We start from the raw sequence: 14,628 nt of genomic DNA on the forward strand, positions 1-14,628 counted from the left end.
GACCAGAGGGAAGTCATTATTTTTCTCCTCCTAGAATGAAATGAAACAACGCCAAAAACTGGTGATCATGTTCTCCGCAGAGAGGCGGAAAACTCTGAGGCAGCCTGGAGGTAAAAAAAAAAATCCCACAATAGCATTAAACATTATTAGCAAGAAAGACTAGAGGGAAACCAAGAAATCTGAGAGAGAAAAAGGAAAGTAAATCTTTTTATAATTGCACACACACACAAAAAATCATTTTAATGTTTGCTCTTTTCTGTTTTAGATCTCCTGGCTTGGAAATTTTTAAGAATTAAGTGTTTTTGATCTTATTTTCTTAAAGTTTGACATCTTTAAAAATATGTACAACAAAGGTAAGCTGGATATTAAGCTGCACAGCAACACTATCACGCATACTGTTATTTCTATTACCATAAACAGGATACCATACAGTACATACTGTAGTGTGGTGCCTATATAAATTTAGTTAATCACTCACAATGGCAATATTAATGTATTTGTATGAAGTGAAATGCCACTGCAGCCCAACATCTTTCCATCAGCATTCCACACAGCACAACAAAATGACACAAATTAATTGGATGGAAGAGGAGACCGATCAATCAATCGATGTTTTGCGGGTGTGCAGTAATATCTAATTTCCTCTGAACATCACTCAGCTGAACAAGGAAATTGCTGAACCCCTTTACATGCATGTAAGAGAGAACAGATTCAGTTACAGCCCATCATAATCACATTTTTCCACCATTCTCCATTCGGCATTAGCTGGACACTAGTGATTTCTCTCGATGCTGTGCTGGGACAACCATGACAACAAGTTTCTTTATCACCCCGCTGCCGGTGTCGGATTACATGCCCCGTTTCACTGTTTTATCTTGAAGCTCTTCTCGAGACAGTCCATTACCCAGCTGTAAATAGCTTGCTCTCACATCGATTAAAAATCATCACAAATACACTTGTGTACATCAAATTTGTCCAATTATCAGAAGCAGTCTTCAAGAAGGAATTGCACGCCGTAACTCATTAAAATGCCTCCAGATCAAATGTTTTCAGGCTGCAAGACACGTCTCCTCGGGGGAGCACAGAACAGAGGGAATAGATGTCGGTGAAGATACTGCATGAGGTGAAAGGGGCAGATTTGTGGCATCACTGTAACAACAACAGCAGGTCAGCCACAGTTTGGTGCGCACTTAGAAGCATTGTCAACAGTTAGGACAGAACATCCACACAGCAATATATCGTATAAAAGCATTAACTCACATCGTATGTATAAACTCTGGCCTCAAACGTGCATGTTTTTATTAAAACACCTTAAACACATTTCCTTCACAGCATGGATTACCCCAGTCACGTGACTTCCAGAGGCAAAGCTTATCAAATGAATGAAGGAAAAGCAGATGCCTGTTCACTCACTTGCAATGTAATTCACAGATGAAAAAATAGTGGGAAAAGAAATCAGAGAGCTAATTAATCAAACGGACGTATTGGAACGATTATTATAATACACACACTGATGCTGCGATGCACTGCACATATTGGTATTTGTTTACACAGGGATCATGATTTTTGTAGCTTATTGTCATGCAAAGTGTGAAGTCTTTCAGCATTTCTGTATTGTGATACCACAAGAGACAGACAGACAGATAGATCGATAGATCGATCGATAGATGGATAGATCGATCAGCCATTACTCACAGGGTAGAAACATCTTTCTCCATCAGTGTTTATCAAAATTGAATTGTGTGTCACTGAAAGCCAAAGTCTGTGAGACTGCAGAGTCTCACAGTCCTTATCATTGAATTACACCCTAAGACTACGTTACAACACTTGGCTCATTTCGGGCCATGTAACAATGGTCACTTCAATTACTCTTGGCTGCAAGTACTGCATTCATTACACTTCTGGTCCGCTGCACAGAAGAAGGAAGCTGCTACAAATCACTGACACATATTTAGTCTCATATAGGTAACACTATGTGTGAATCATTTGATGACCTTCCTACTGTAAATTCACATAAATGGAAATATTGTCATTTCTAACCTGTTCTAAGCCCTTATTTGCCTGCATAAAATCCATTCCCTGAGTGAAACTAGTTGAGGATGTGTCCCATTGGAAGGGGAATATTATTTTTTATGGAGAGCTGACTCTCCCAGTGTATTACAAGTGAAGGGAAGCTATGCACTGAGCCCAAATTGAAATGGCAGCAGATAAGTCACTGAGGAAATGGAGTTTAATGCTGGCTGATGCTGTAGAATAGACTGTGGTTTGAGGGGGAGCAGCAGACTACAGCTGTGGATTGTGGCGGCGGCAGATGATGGGGAGAAGAAAGAGGAAGGAATCGAAGGGGGAGATAGGAAACAGAGAAACCAAACTAGAGCATGTCACTATAAATTTACTGTCAAATGTGTGTTTGGGTGCGGATAGAAAGATAGTGTGCACAGCAAAACGAGAGCTGAAAATGGATTATGACAAATGAATTGAAGGAGTTTATGGTATGAGACATGCAAGGCTTAATGCAAACTGCCCTGCACAAGTTATTGATTGGTATGACCCTTCTGGTCATTTATTATTCCACGTGGCACAAAATGTAAGTGTATTTGTGATCTGGAGTGCTGCACAAATCTAAACGCTGCTCTGCAGGAGAGAGTTTTAGAGCTACGGGCGTTCCTTTCTCTAACTTCCAGAAAGCTACAATTTACATAATTTTAATTGCTCAAGAACACCAAAGTCGCACAGCAACTTCTGCTCGTCATCAATCTCCCTTGTAGCCCATTTGCATGCAAACATGAGAGCAGTAAACTGTCAGCATTTAATCTAATGAGTTGACCTCAAAGTCAAGTCTGGAGGATTTTCACATAAGCAAAGATTAAGCAAAGAAAAGGCAATGCAAAGCAGTCGTTTTAAAACATCTAATATGGCACTGCAATCATACTTTCATACCTAACTTTTCCTCATAGTGAGCAGCTGAACTGAAGTCATTATGTGGTAACATCACAAAGATTAACAATGAGGCGCAAGGTATTCTCCACAGCGTATGCAGCCAGCCATTCATTAGAAGTCGCCTCTTGAAAGAAAATTAAAAGTGGTAAGCATTTGTCCATCAAGATCCTGGCAGAGGGGAGATGAGGACCCGCCACTCTCTTCCTGCCTGTCCAGTTGTTATCAAAAACAGCCAGCAGCCTGTTCTGTCAGTAGCAGGAGGCTCACCCACAAACACAGACATTCCCCCACAGCGTGTCATGCATGCTAAAAGGGCCTCTTACCCTTCTGGAAGGAGTGCTGGTGTCTATCTTCAGCTGGGTGGCTATGAGGACAGACATGGTGAGAAGTGCCACTTGCCTTCCCCTCTCGCTGTGCTCACACCTTTGTGCTGTGAAGTTGGGGCTGCTGGAGGTGTCTGAGAATTCCTCCCCCCCACCCCGCCAACCTCCTCCCCTTCCCCTCCCTTCCCCTACAGCTAAGAGAAAGGATGACCTGGGGGTCCGGGAGCCCAGCGAGAACGCCTCCCTCTCTACTCGCCGGGTGAATCAATCACAGACACTGGCATCGTTTCCAAAGAGGGGGGCGGAGGGGGCGGGAGAGGTGGTGGTACAGGCTCCTCCAAACGTTACTTATCTCTGCCACCCTTACTCCCTCCCTCCCTGGCTCGCTCGCTGCCTCAACTCCTGCACACAAATATGCTTAAACTCTCTCGACAAGACTTTACTCAGCAAAGGTGGAGTTGAATAGTGTAAGTAAATCTCTCTCTCTCTCTCACACACACACACACACACACACTGTAGCATGTAAATAATAACATGTTCCTCAACATATTAGTAACAATATTGCCTGCTAGGCCTTTTTCTCTTTGAGAGTGCGTGCGTGCGTGCGTGCGTGCGTGCGTGCGTGCGTGCGTGTGTAAATATTACCAAGAAATTGATCATTTCACTCAGCATTGCAGCTGGGTTGTGATTAAGCACAAGTAATATTTATGCTTCCTGTCTTCTCTATCATAAAATACAACTCCGCCCACCTGCCCAAACACACATGCACACACACACACCCATCAAGCTACGCTGACAGGACAGAATCCTGGCACAGGCAACACTACTGCAGATTTATTTATGTAGCATTTGTACCTCCCGTAATGAATCCCAGGGCTGAGACTGAGTAACCAGCTTATTTAACCGAACCGTAGCACTAAGCCACAAGACAGTAGCGACGAAATGGCTTTTATAAAACTAGAAGAGGTGATATTTCTAAGTGAAAAGCCAAACTGCCCTCTCCTTCTGCATCTAGCCCGGCTGAATATGACAAAAGCCAGAGGCAAGACGCCCTAAGAGGACCGTCACGGACAGCATGAATGGCAAAGTGTTCATAACTCATTCATTTAAAATGGCACACAGCAGGATCCAAGCGTAGTAAATCACAAGGCCACTTCTCACACCCAGGCTTGATATGGACTCGGGGTTTGAATTATATCCTTGTGTCGATGCTGTCCAGCATTTTGCTTGTGTGTGAACTCAGGATGCTGAAGTTGTGTGAACATCAAAATTGTAAACAGCGCAACGTCACTAAAGCGCTAACGCTGCCCTAACTTTTACACTTCACAGATGAAAGAACATGTTAACTAATTCGACGTTCGTGAGCAGAAGGTGACCTTGACAGTTTGTCAGTGGGCAAGTGACTAAAATAAAGTTTCATGGATGGTGGCATGTATTACACCCTGTGGTAAGCCCTGGTTTGAGGTTTCACGGTGGTTCATAAATACTTGCATTAAAAGTCAGCTACATTTCTTTTTGACCGTGACTCATGAGCCTGTTTGAAGCTTCCCCCGCAGCTGCAGCAGTTTATCTCTAATGGCCGCCGGGTTTCGGCTCATACTTTACATGTTTGATTTGCACACAGACAACAACTCCGCAGCAGCAGCTGATGAATTGCAGCGCTTATTTAAATGTAGGCAGCATAATCACTGCACGCAAGACGATCAACGTTTAAATTAAACCACAACAACAGAAAAGAAGAACAGCTGCGCTTGTTTAGGCTTTTTTTCTTCTTCATGTTAACAGGACCCGCATTTAAGGCCACTCTACACTGAGGATAAAGATGAACTGTAGTTCACACGCGCCACAGGAGATGAGGTTTCATCAAAGAGAGTAATTGCTCTGGTGACTTTACCAAAGGATAATAAAGTCTTTCAAGTTCATAGAAGAAATGGCGGTTGTAGTTATAGCTATTTCTGTTAACAAGCTCATTTTATGCCGTGACATTTCCCCAGGGTCCTTTAAACAAGCCCCTGATTGGTCATCTTCTGCGTTCATTTTTCTTACATTTACAGCTATGACATGCACTCCTATGATTATGAATAATGCTGGCTCACAATAAGTCACTGTAATTGCAATTAGTATAAAAGGTCAACGTGGTTATTGCTGTAGAGCACAGAGGTGACGTAGTGTTTTATCACACCGACAGAGCATTAACCACGCACAGCTTGAAAACTTATAGCACTGCTTATATTTACTTACAGAGTCCGTCCATTTGTCAGCGTCTGCTGATTTCACAGAATATGAGCAACCATCAACATATTTTAAGAGCCGATGTCAAAACACAATCATTAATAACGTCTACAATTGATAGCACGCAATAATATTCAGGAGACATTAGTTTATTGCGTATAAATCGCAATGACAGTTTGCATTTCTGTGTTTTTAAATCACATATATCAGCATGGTGAAGGGACTTCTGTGATACACATATGGGCCTCCAGATTCAGTGAGAAAACAAGATTTAGCATTCAGCCCAGTGGAGATAATGAAATCATCAGTTTATGTTTTGGTTTGTGTGGAAGTGTCTGCTGCAATGGTGTATCCAGCTTCTTAATTGAATTTTTATACCATAATTTGTCTGGTAATACCGAAACAGCTCCACAGTTGTGGTCAGAAGGACATAACAGCTTGATGATGTCATCAGACACAGTTACAGAGGGGAGGACACATACATAGGCAAATATGCATGCTCATACAAACCTTATCATACCTGAGTGTTTTAGCATTGCACACAGAATTTTCTGGTAATTGTTTGATTTATTTATTTATTTTAATCTCTGCAGCAGTGTTGAAAATGTTTCTCCTTTCAACCCACGTACAGTTGTGGTCAGAAGTTTAGATATAGACATCATGGCCATGAATGTCATTGAAATTTGGTGCTTTTAACAAATTCTTTGGGCTGTTATTTTTACAGGATGGAAAGTTTCTACTTCTCAGCATAAAAAGGATTTTTTACAGCATTCATTGGACTGACCAATACTCTCCAAATAAGAGAGTTGTAGATTTCCACAAGTGAAGAAAGTATCCTGGAGCCATTTCTAGTTAACTCCAGATTACAAGATCAGGTCAAACAATTGTACATAAGTTGAAGTTATTTGGATGGTTAACAATGATCTGGAAGAAGATCCAATTCCCTCTCACTCAAATGAGAGGGAATTGGTTTGCAGTTTTATGATAAACAAAGGAACAACCAACAATGAAGCCTGCCATGAACTGGAAACTGCTGGAACATTAGTGTCACTGTCCACAATAAAAGAAGTTTCACCTGACCGTGGACTGAGAGGGTGCCGAAGCTGGAATTTCCAGTTGTCAACACAGACAAGCCAAATTCATCTGGAGAAAGGTTTTGTGGTCAGACAAGACAAAGATTAATCTATTTGGCTACAATGTAGCTGTCAAGCATGGTGGTGGTAGCATAATGCTGTATTGCTGCCAGTGGTGGTGCTGGTACACTGCACAAAGTGGAAGAAATAATGAAGGAGGACTACCTCAAATCTTTAACTTCACTTCAAGTCAACAGCTAGATGTTTGAAACTTGGACATGTTTGGGTGTTCCAACAGGACAATGATCCCAAACAAATATCAAAACTGGATTTAGAATGGGTAAAACAGGCGAACATTACATTTCCGGAACAGCCTTCCCTTCTTGTTTTTTAAAGTCATTGAAGATGTTTGCTGTTCAATCATTCCACCCTAAAAGAGGAACCACTTCAAAGAAATCCTTAAAAGCCCCAATATTAAAAGGACATTCATGCCCATGATAGGATATGTAAACTTCTGACCACAACTGTACATGGACTGAAAGAAGTAATGTTTTCAACACGGCTGCAGAGATAGTATTTCACAACTACAGGATAAAATTCTGTGTGAAATCCTAAAACGCTAACATTCAGGTGTGAAAAGGTGCGCATAAGCATGCATGTTTGCCTCTATACGTGTCCTTCACTTCACAACTTGGTGTCTGATAACAGCATCAAGTGCAGTGCAGCTCTAATTTTGACCTTCAGCCAGACCACGGCACCTATCCCTGACACTCCTCCCTGTGGATTCTAAAGATTCATGCTGCTGTCCTTGGTATGCACTTCGTACACGCTTCAGTTTGAGTTCAGGCTACAACACCAGTGCAAAGATATGAATAGAGAAAACATCATTATTCGTCAGAATAGGAATGAATCTGGGAATATCTGTGTGTCACGCTATGATGTGTCTTTATCAGCAAGTGGCTTCACTACAGGCAGAGTACTATCAGGTCATCTGTCACAGGTGACAGGAACAGATGAACCCTGCGCCCCAGGGAGCAATGCAAGTGCAAGATTGTGTCCAGGATGAAGAGCTTTTGGTGCTCAAAGGTGGCCGGGAGCTGCAAAACCTGGACAGCTTTTATAAACATGGTTCTCATCTACAGCAAGCCTTCCCTGGGGAGCCTAATCGCAGCATAGCAGTTAGTGGTGAAAAATGACTGCTGCTGAATGGTGTCTGTTGCTTCTGGGCATCCCTGGTTGTTTCTGTCTCCGAATTTCATTTCATTGAACAATGTGCTATTGTTTGCAACAGCATTATCACTTTCAAAGCAGTCATTGGATAAAATAAACAGATGGTATCAAAATGTGCACAGAAAATGTGTGCGTGTGAGCGCATCAGGAAAATGAAAGTCATTTTATAATGGTTACTACTGGCTGCGGGCAGCAATACAAACATTTTAAGCAGGCGATTCAAAGTGCAATGGTTCAATGCAGAAATACTGAGGGCTCACTAGATGAATACAGAATGCTTTTGAAAGGCATTTCATCCTTATTCCTGCTGCATACAAATCATTTCAGTGAAAGTTTGTCTGTACAATTTTACTCCAGGGAACCTTAACATTCAGCTCAGGGTGCCAGTGTATCCTTGACACACACACACTTTCAAACAGCGCTGATACAAGCTCACTCAAAACTAACACGATCAAACAGATGAAAGGTACAATCGTGTTGCTTACTAACACACAAAACTACACTTGAGTGGTAACATGCTGTATGACCCCCGCAGACAAATTTATAATGCCGTCTTACAAACTCTTTTAAACTCTCTGCTAAACCTCAGAGTGAAACAACAGAAATTTTATCTGGGAAAGAGAAAGCAATGCCAGCTGACTGTCTGACTGCCTCTCTTAGTTAATGCAAATAAAGGAAGTCTAGACTCAGGGGAAAGCCACTGGCCTCAAAAACGTCAGTCAGCGAGCAGCACCAGAGGCAGACGGCACCACAGATGAGACAAGATACGGTGAGGCAAAAAAAGAAATATATTTTCTGCTCTGTGGTGTAAAGTAAAAAAAAAAATACCAATGATTCAACTGGGGGCATGTCTAAGCATAAATACATGATGCTGAGTAACCATTCCATCAGATGTAAATGATTCAAAAATGATGAATGAAAAGGTTTTCGCTCCAAATTTGCGACAGAGCAACGATATGTGCGACAAGATTAGAGTCCTAAAATAATTCAGGAAATTTAAATTAAGCAGGTTCGTGTGACAGCCTTGTTTCCACAATGCTCTGTGGGATTTGTGCATCCTCGTGGGGGAATGTTTCATTATGAAGCCAGTAATGGATGTGATCTCTACAAGTAACAAACATCAACAGCAGCTGAAGCAGCATTCAGACTGACAACAAACACTGCAGAAGCTTAATATAGTCATGAATATAAGTATAGAACTCCCTAATGTGGTGACACTTTGTGACCTTTTATTGGACACAAAATTAGAGAATCCTGGAGGAGAATGATGCATTTTGGTAATACCAACAAATCGAAGCCTTGTATGTGTGTGTGTGTGTGTGTGTGTGTGTGTGTGTGTGTGTGTGTGTGTGTGTCAGAGTCCATTTCAGACCAACAACTACAGCTTCTTTCTTATATAAACAGCAAAATCTCTTCTTAATATTTTACCTTAAACAAAATCATAGCCAACTGCACCTCAGTTATTTTGAATGTAATTCATTTTCAATAGGGATTTTGAAAGATAGCGTAACATTAGTCTTTTATATTTGAATTGTGTCATAGATACAGTATTGCACAAAAGGTTTGAGCCACCCCAATTCTCTTGATATTTTGCTACAATAATGGGAAGTAGGAGAAGCGATTTGTTGAAGCTTGTGTAAACATAAAGGAAAACACAGAATTTGAGGTTAAATCAGAGTTTATACTATTCTGAAAAACTTGAAAGTCAGTATTTCTTATGACCACTTTTATTGTTCAGCATAAACTCTCTTAGGCAAACTTTCCCTTCACTTCTTTAAGTAGTCTTTAGGAATAATTCCAAGCTCTTCTTTGTTCTGTTCTCTGTCAAGATGACACTGTTTCTACAATGCTGAGCTCCACTCTCTGGGGAGGCCAATCCATGACTTATAGAAAACCACACAATGGAACACTATCCAGTATGCTTTTACTACACTGGGTTTGGGGTCATTTTAATGTTGAAATATGAAGCTGCTACTAATTACATGCTGTCCATATGGTGTTGTGTGGTTGATCAAAATCTGATGATACTTTTACGCATTAATAATTCAATTAATTCTGACAAGATCGTCAACACCACCATGGCTCATTATGGTGCAAATACATCCCAAAGCCATGACAGAATCGCCACCTTGTTTCATGGCATGTCTCCTTCACTGATGATGATTTGACAGCTTTCAAATTTGGATTCATCACTTCTTCAGAGTTTTTACCATTGATTTTCAGCCCAGTTCTGGGGTAATCTGGCATACCTCAGCCTTTTCTCCCTGTTTTGCTTCCTTAAGAATGACTTCTTGACAGCCAACCTTCCACTGAGACCACCTCTGATGAGTTATGTTTTGGCATTTCCTATAGATTCAGCTAAAAACATGGGAACTGGGTTTGTTTTTGCAACAAGCTCCTAGTAACAAAGAGTCTAGAGATACAATTTAAAATTGGCTCCCAGAGTTAGGGTGCGTTTTCCGTGCTTGAATAATTCATATATCAGTGTTAAGTGACTTAAAAATCAAGCAAATGAAAAAAAGAGTTGTCTGAAAATGATCAGGTGCAAGGACTGAAAAAGGTTGAAAAAGCAGCCAGTGCCCAAATAAAAATGTTTAAAGACCTTCAGAAAACCAGGCGCACTATTGCTCAAGACCACTTAAAAAAAAATGACAACAAAGGTCTCCTCGAGACAAGACTCCTCGGTAGCAAAATATTAAAAAATTAGGAGTAGATCAAGACTTTTTCACAGTAGTGTTTTAAAACCACAATAATCATGTAGAGTAACATATCATATTGTTACAGTCCTCATGCTTCCTGATTGGATGGGAGTGTAAGGTTTAAATACAGTAGCAGAAGACCTTTGACTCTGACACTAACATAATTGCATTAGTTGAATGTTTTATTATATTTTTATTAGGTTCATAAATACCCTTAAAAAGCTAGTTAGTAATTAATACCATTATGAAATAAAAGGAGGAGGAGGAAAGGGAAAAGAAGATGAGAGCAAAAAGGGAAATGAGAATAAGAATGTAGATTCTGACAGTAAGTCACTGTTAATATGAGCTCTCTTATTCTCAGGCCAGAATCACACCAACCAAATCAGGTTTAATGAATTTTAGTGCAGACATGTCTGCATTTTCTCAAAATTATTCTGTCCTCAGAGAAGGGTAGGCGGCTTGGATTGCCAAGGCCGGACTTAATGATTTCCCTTTCTATGCAAATTGTCCACAGATTATGGTAGAATTTAATAGGTTGTGTCTGGGAATCCTTAATAAGTAAAATACTGGTCACAGAAGCTTCAAGGCTTTGGGGCTTTCACGGCACTGAGCTGTAAGCGGAGCTGTCAGCAGAAATATGAGAAATATGGAGTGTACAAAAGGTATAGCCTCTCTTCACAGTGGAGAAATTTGTTTAAGTAAAAGTGACTGGAGTCCAGCAAAGCCTGAGTAATGAGAGAAAAGTATGTCAACATGCCAGCAGGCTGCTGAAGCTTGGCAGAGAAGCCTCATGTTGACTGAGTATGTGCTTCCAGCAGGTGGCAGACTAACTCCAGCGTGAACCAACGTGAGCACAAGGGAACGATATCAAGACTCGGTCTAATCTATGACTAAAAGATGAGTGAATCCACACAGAAACTGGGAAATAATCCAGATTTATTAGGATTAAATTACACACTATTGTATCAAAGAAAACATGCACAGCAATGCAGCACAAATGTGATTAAATTAATGACAGAGAGCCGATTAGGCAACGACACCACCAAGCTTTCCACAAACAACACACATGAACAATCCTTAATCTGAAACTTAAAAGAGCATTTTTAAACGAGTGTACTTTGCTTGTAGCACTGTGGGTAACATTCATCTATAAATAGTCTACTACAGCCTGTGATCTTTAAACCTTTTTGGGGATGACATGCCCCCTAGAGACAGACAAATTTGTCACAATTTAAATATTTCACAGCTCCTCTACAGAGAATCACAGGACAGGGAAACGCATTTTGTCCTCACTGAAACCACAATCAATGCACCCCGAGGTGTAATGCAAGTTAACTTTGGCTCCAATATGCGGCTGCTGCTCGGAAGTGATGTTAGGCAAGTGCTGTTGCTGGGGAATTACAGGACAGGACAAGTCAGAAGAGATGTATTTTTATTGTCTGTTGATTTCATGTGTTTCCTTGTTTGAACTCTGAGGGTGTAAGCCACTGAGCTATAAAGGAAGATGGAGTAAAAACATTTGAAATTAGAGTTGAATATAAAATCATAAACAGTCTTCTCATGGAGAAGCTGTGGATGGATTTGCAGACATTTTATCAGATTATTTGGCATCTTTAATCTTAACTTCTAAAGTGAGGCAACATTTTGTGAGCGTCTTTGGCTCCCTACAATCAGATGCACATTCTTTATGACACCTACTGTTTCCAGAACAATCCTCGTGAGCTGAGTGATTCTATACTTAAATAAACAGGTGGAAAACTACCGAAAGGGAATCAAGATACTGCACCCAGAAGACAGCTACACCTCTGCATCTCAACAACATGTAATAGGAACCCGATCGTCTTCTTTTACAGTTCGGTCCACAGGACTTAAAGAGGGGGAGGGGGTCACCTCTTTACGCATCGGTGGGCTTTAAAAAAAAGTGCTCAAACAATTCTGCACAATCTGGTAGATTTTAATAGTTAAGGAAAGTAATGTTACTTAAAATAAGGAGATTTAAAATATAAGTTACCTTGTCTGCCTTGATGGAGCCTCTGCGATAGTTTCCTGCACCTGCAGATGAGTTCATGGTCCCATAAATAGAGATAGTCTGCAATACAAAATATTCACCTGAAGTCGCCTGAACAACCAACTTTCATCTCTCTCTCTCTCTCAGCTGGTAATCACGAGGATCTCCGCGCTTGTTGTCTAAAATCGTAGAGCCAAAGGTGCCCAATGTGCCTTTTCGCCGATAAGTGCATGCGTCTCAGCTACAGCTGTTCCAACAATGTGCTCCAGATTAAGCGTCACCCACCTGTAGTAAGGCTATTTAAAAGTGTTGTCCAATGGTAAATCAAAGCTCTTTGTGCGCAGCCTCGCTTCGGAGATAGTGAATCCCCTCGGGGGTTGCCGGTTCGAGCCCCGGCTCTGACAGTCTCGGTCGTTGTGTCCTTGGGCAAGACACTTCACCCGTTGCCTACTGGTGGTGGTCAGAGAGCCCGGTGGCGCCAGTGTCCGGCAGCCTCGCCTCTGTCAGTGCGCCCCAGGGTGGCTGTGGCTACAATGTAGCTTGCTATCACCAGTGTGTGAATGGGTGGATGACAGGTTGTGTAAAGCGCTTTGGGGTCCTTAGGGGCTAGAAAAGCGCTATACAAATACAGGCCATTTACCATTACAAAGATGTAAAGCAGACTGTTTATCGGCAAACTGCACATGCGGGTTTTTTGTTGGCCATCTTATCTACGCTTTTCTGAAAGTTACGCCCCACGTAAGCGAGCATTTCAAGGATGGGTCGTTTCTGAGAGCTAATTTCACAGCAGTATCTAGCTCATGACTACACTGGGAGCTTTAGACTTAGCTCTCACAACCTTTTTATGAGTTGCCGGGCGCGTCTGACGCGGTTATTAGTTGGACAAAGGTGCGTAATTTGACCTCCGCCGGTAAACTTCCGCATCGAGCTGCAATTAGAAGCTTTTAGCCGTCAGAGTTGATCAAAGGCGAAGCTGTGTCGCCCTCCAGCCACTCGGAGTTTAATTTTTTTTTTTTTTAATTCAGCGGGCCTAATGAGGAGGGGGATGCAAAAGAGTTCATTACAGAAAGTAAAGTGTGAATTTAGTAAAACCACGGGGAGCTAAGTGGCGGCGCACTCTGCAAATACTAATGATGCTGGGCTGGGGAGTCTGCTGCAGCTAATTAGACGAACGTAGGACAGACCTTTCTTTTTGTGAGAAGAAAAATGTTGATATTTATTTAAATAATTGTGTTTAAATTCTGTAAAGGCACTGCTTTGTTGCACTAGTTTCTTCGGTAAACAGTTGGTAAGTAGCTGTAATATGAGTGGACAACCTTTACTGCAAATAACGGAGTTGTAGAAAAGTAACATGTTACACCTAAAGGTGCACAGTTTGGGTATGACAGTTCACAGGTGGGAAATTGCAAAATAGTTGCAAAGTTACTACTTGATATAACCTGCTATTTACAAAAAGTCAGAAGAATTTCATTTCACTTCAAATTTGACATAAAATATTTGTTTTGCAGGGTGACCTTTCCATTGTCTGACTCTCATTCAAGACATTTCCAGAAAAAATGTCCATATATTCCAGAAAAAAAATGTGTGTATGTATATATATGTGTATATATATATATATATATGTGTATATATATATAGACATCGATTCACTGATCCACACTACCAGGCTATACAGCAATGACATTGGAATGTCGTTCGGACTGGAGAAGTGTAGTCGGATGGTAACAAAGAGAGGGAAGGTAGTCAGAACTGAGGGGATTGAACTACCAGAAGGCAACATTGCAGACACAGAGGACAGTTACAAGTACTTGGGGATCCCGCAGGCGAATGGGAACCATGAAGAGGCCGCTAGAAAAGCTGCAACCACCAAGTACCTGCAGAGGGTCAGGCAAGTCCTGAGGAGTCAGCTGAATGGTAAGAACAAGATCCGGGCCATCAACACGTACGCCCTGCCCGTGATCAGGTACCCTGCTGGGGTAATAGGCTGGCCAAAGGAGGAGATAGAAGCCACTGACATAAAGACAAGAAAGCTCCTTACCATGCATGGAGGGTTTCACCCCAAGTCCAGCACCCTGAGGCTGTACGCTAAGCGGAAGGAAGGGGGCCGGGGACTGGTGAGTGTC

The 14,628-nt window shown here is 41.6% G+C and overlaps 1 protein-coding gene across 3 annotated transcripts in view; it reads right to left on the minus strand.

Annotated features, from left to right (window-relative positions):
* The window catches only part of LOC308412361 (A-type potassium channel modulatory protein DPP6-like), a 102,283-nt gene extending 88,266 nt beyond the window's left edge, over positions 1-14,017 (minus strand). The window contains exons 1-2 of one of the 3 annotated variants that reach the window (XM_080906654.1): positions 12,791-14,017; positions 12,509-12,586 (exon numbers count right to left, since the gene is read on the minus strand). In XM_080906654.1, the coding sequence (XP_080762780.1) occupies positions 12,509-12,565 (57 nt within the window). In that variant the 5' untranslated portion in view covers positions 12,566-12,586; positions 12,791-14,017. The other 2 variants (XM_080906652.1, XM_080906655.1) reach the window with 2 other exon arrangements.
* Between the last annotated feature and the right edge of the window lie 611 nt (positions 14,018-14,628).

Source organism: Rhamphochromis sp. 'chilingali', assembly GCF_963969265.1.
Source record: "Rhamphochromis sp. 'chilingali' genome assembly, chromosome: 16".
In the NCBI taxonomy this organism is placed as follows: Eukaryota; Metazoa; Chordata; class Actinopteri; order Cichliformes; family Cichlidae; genus Rhamphochromis; species Rhamphochromis sp. 'chilingali'.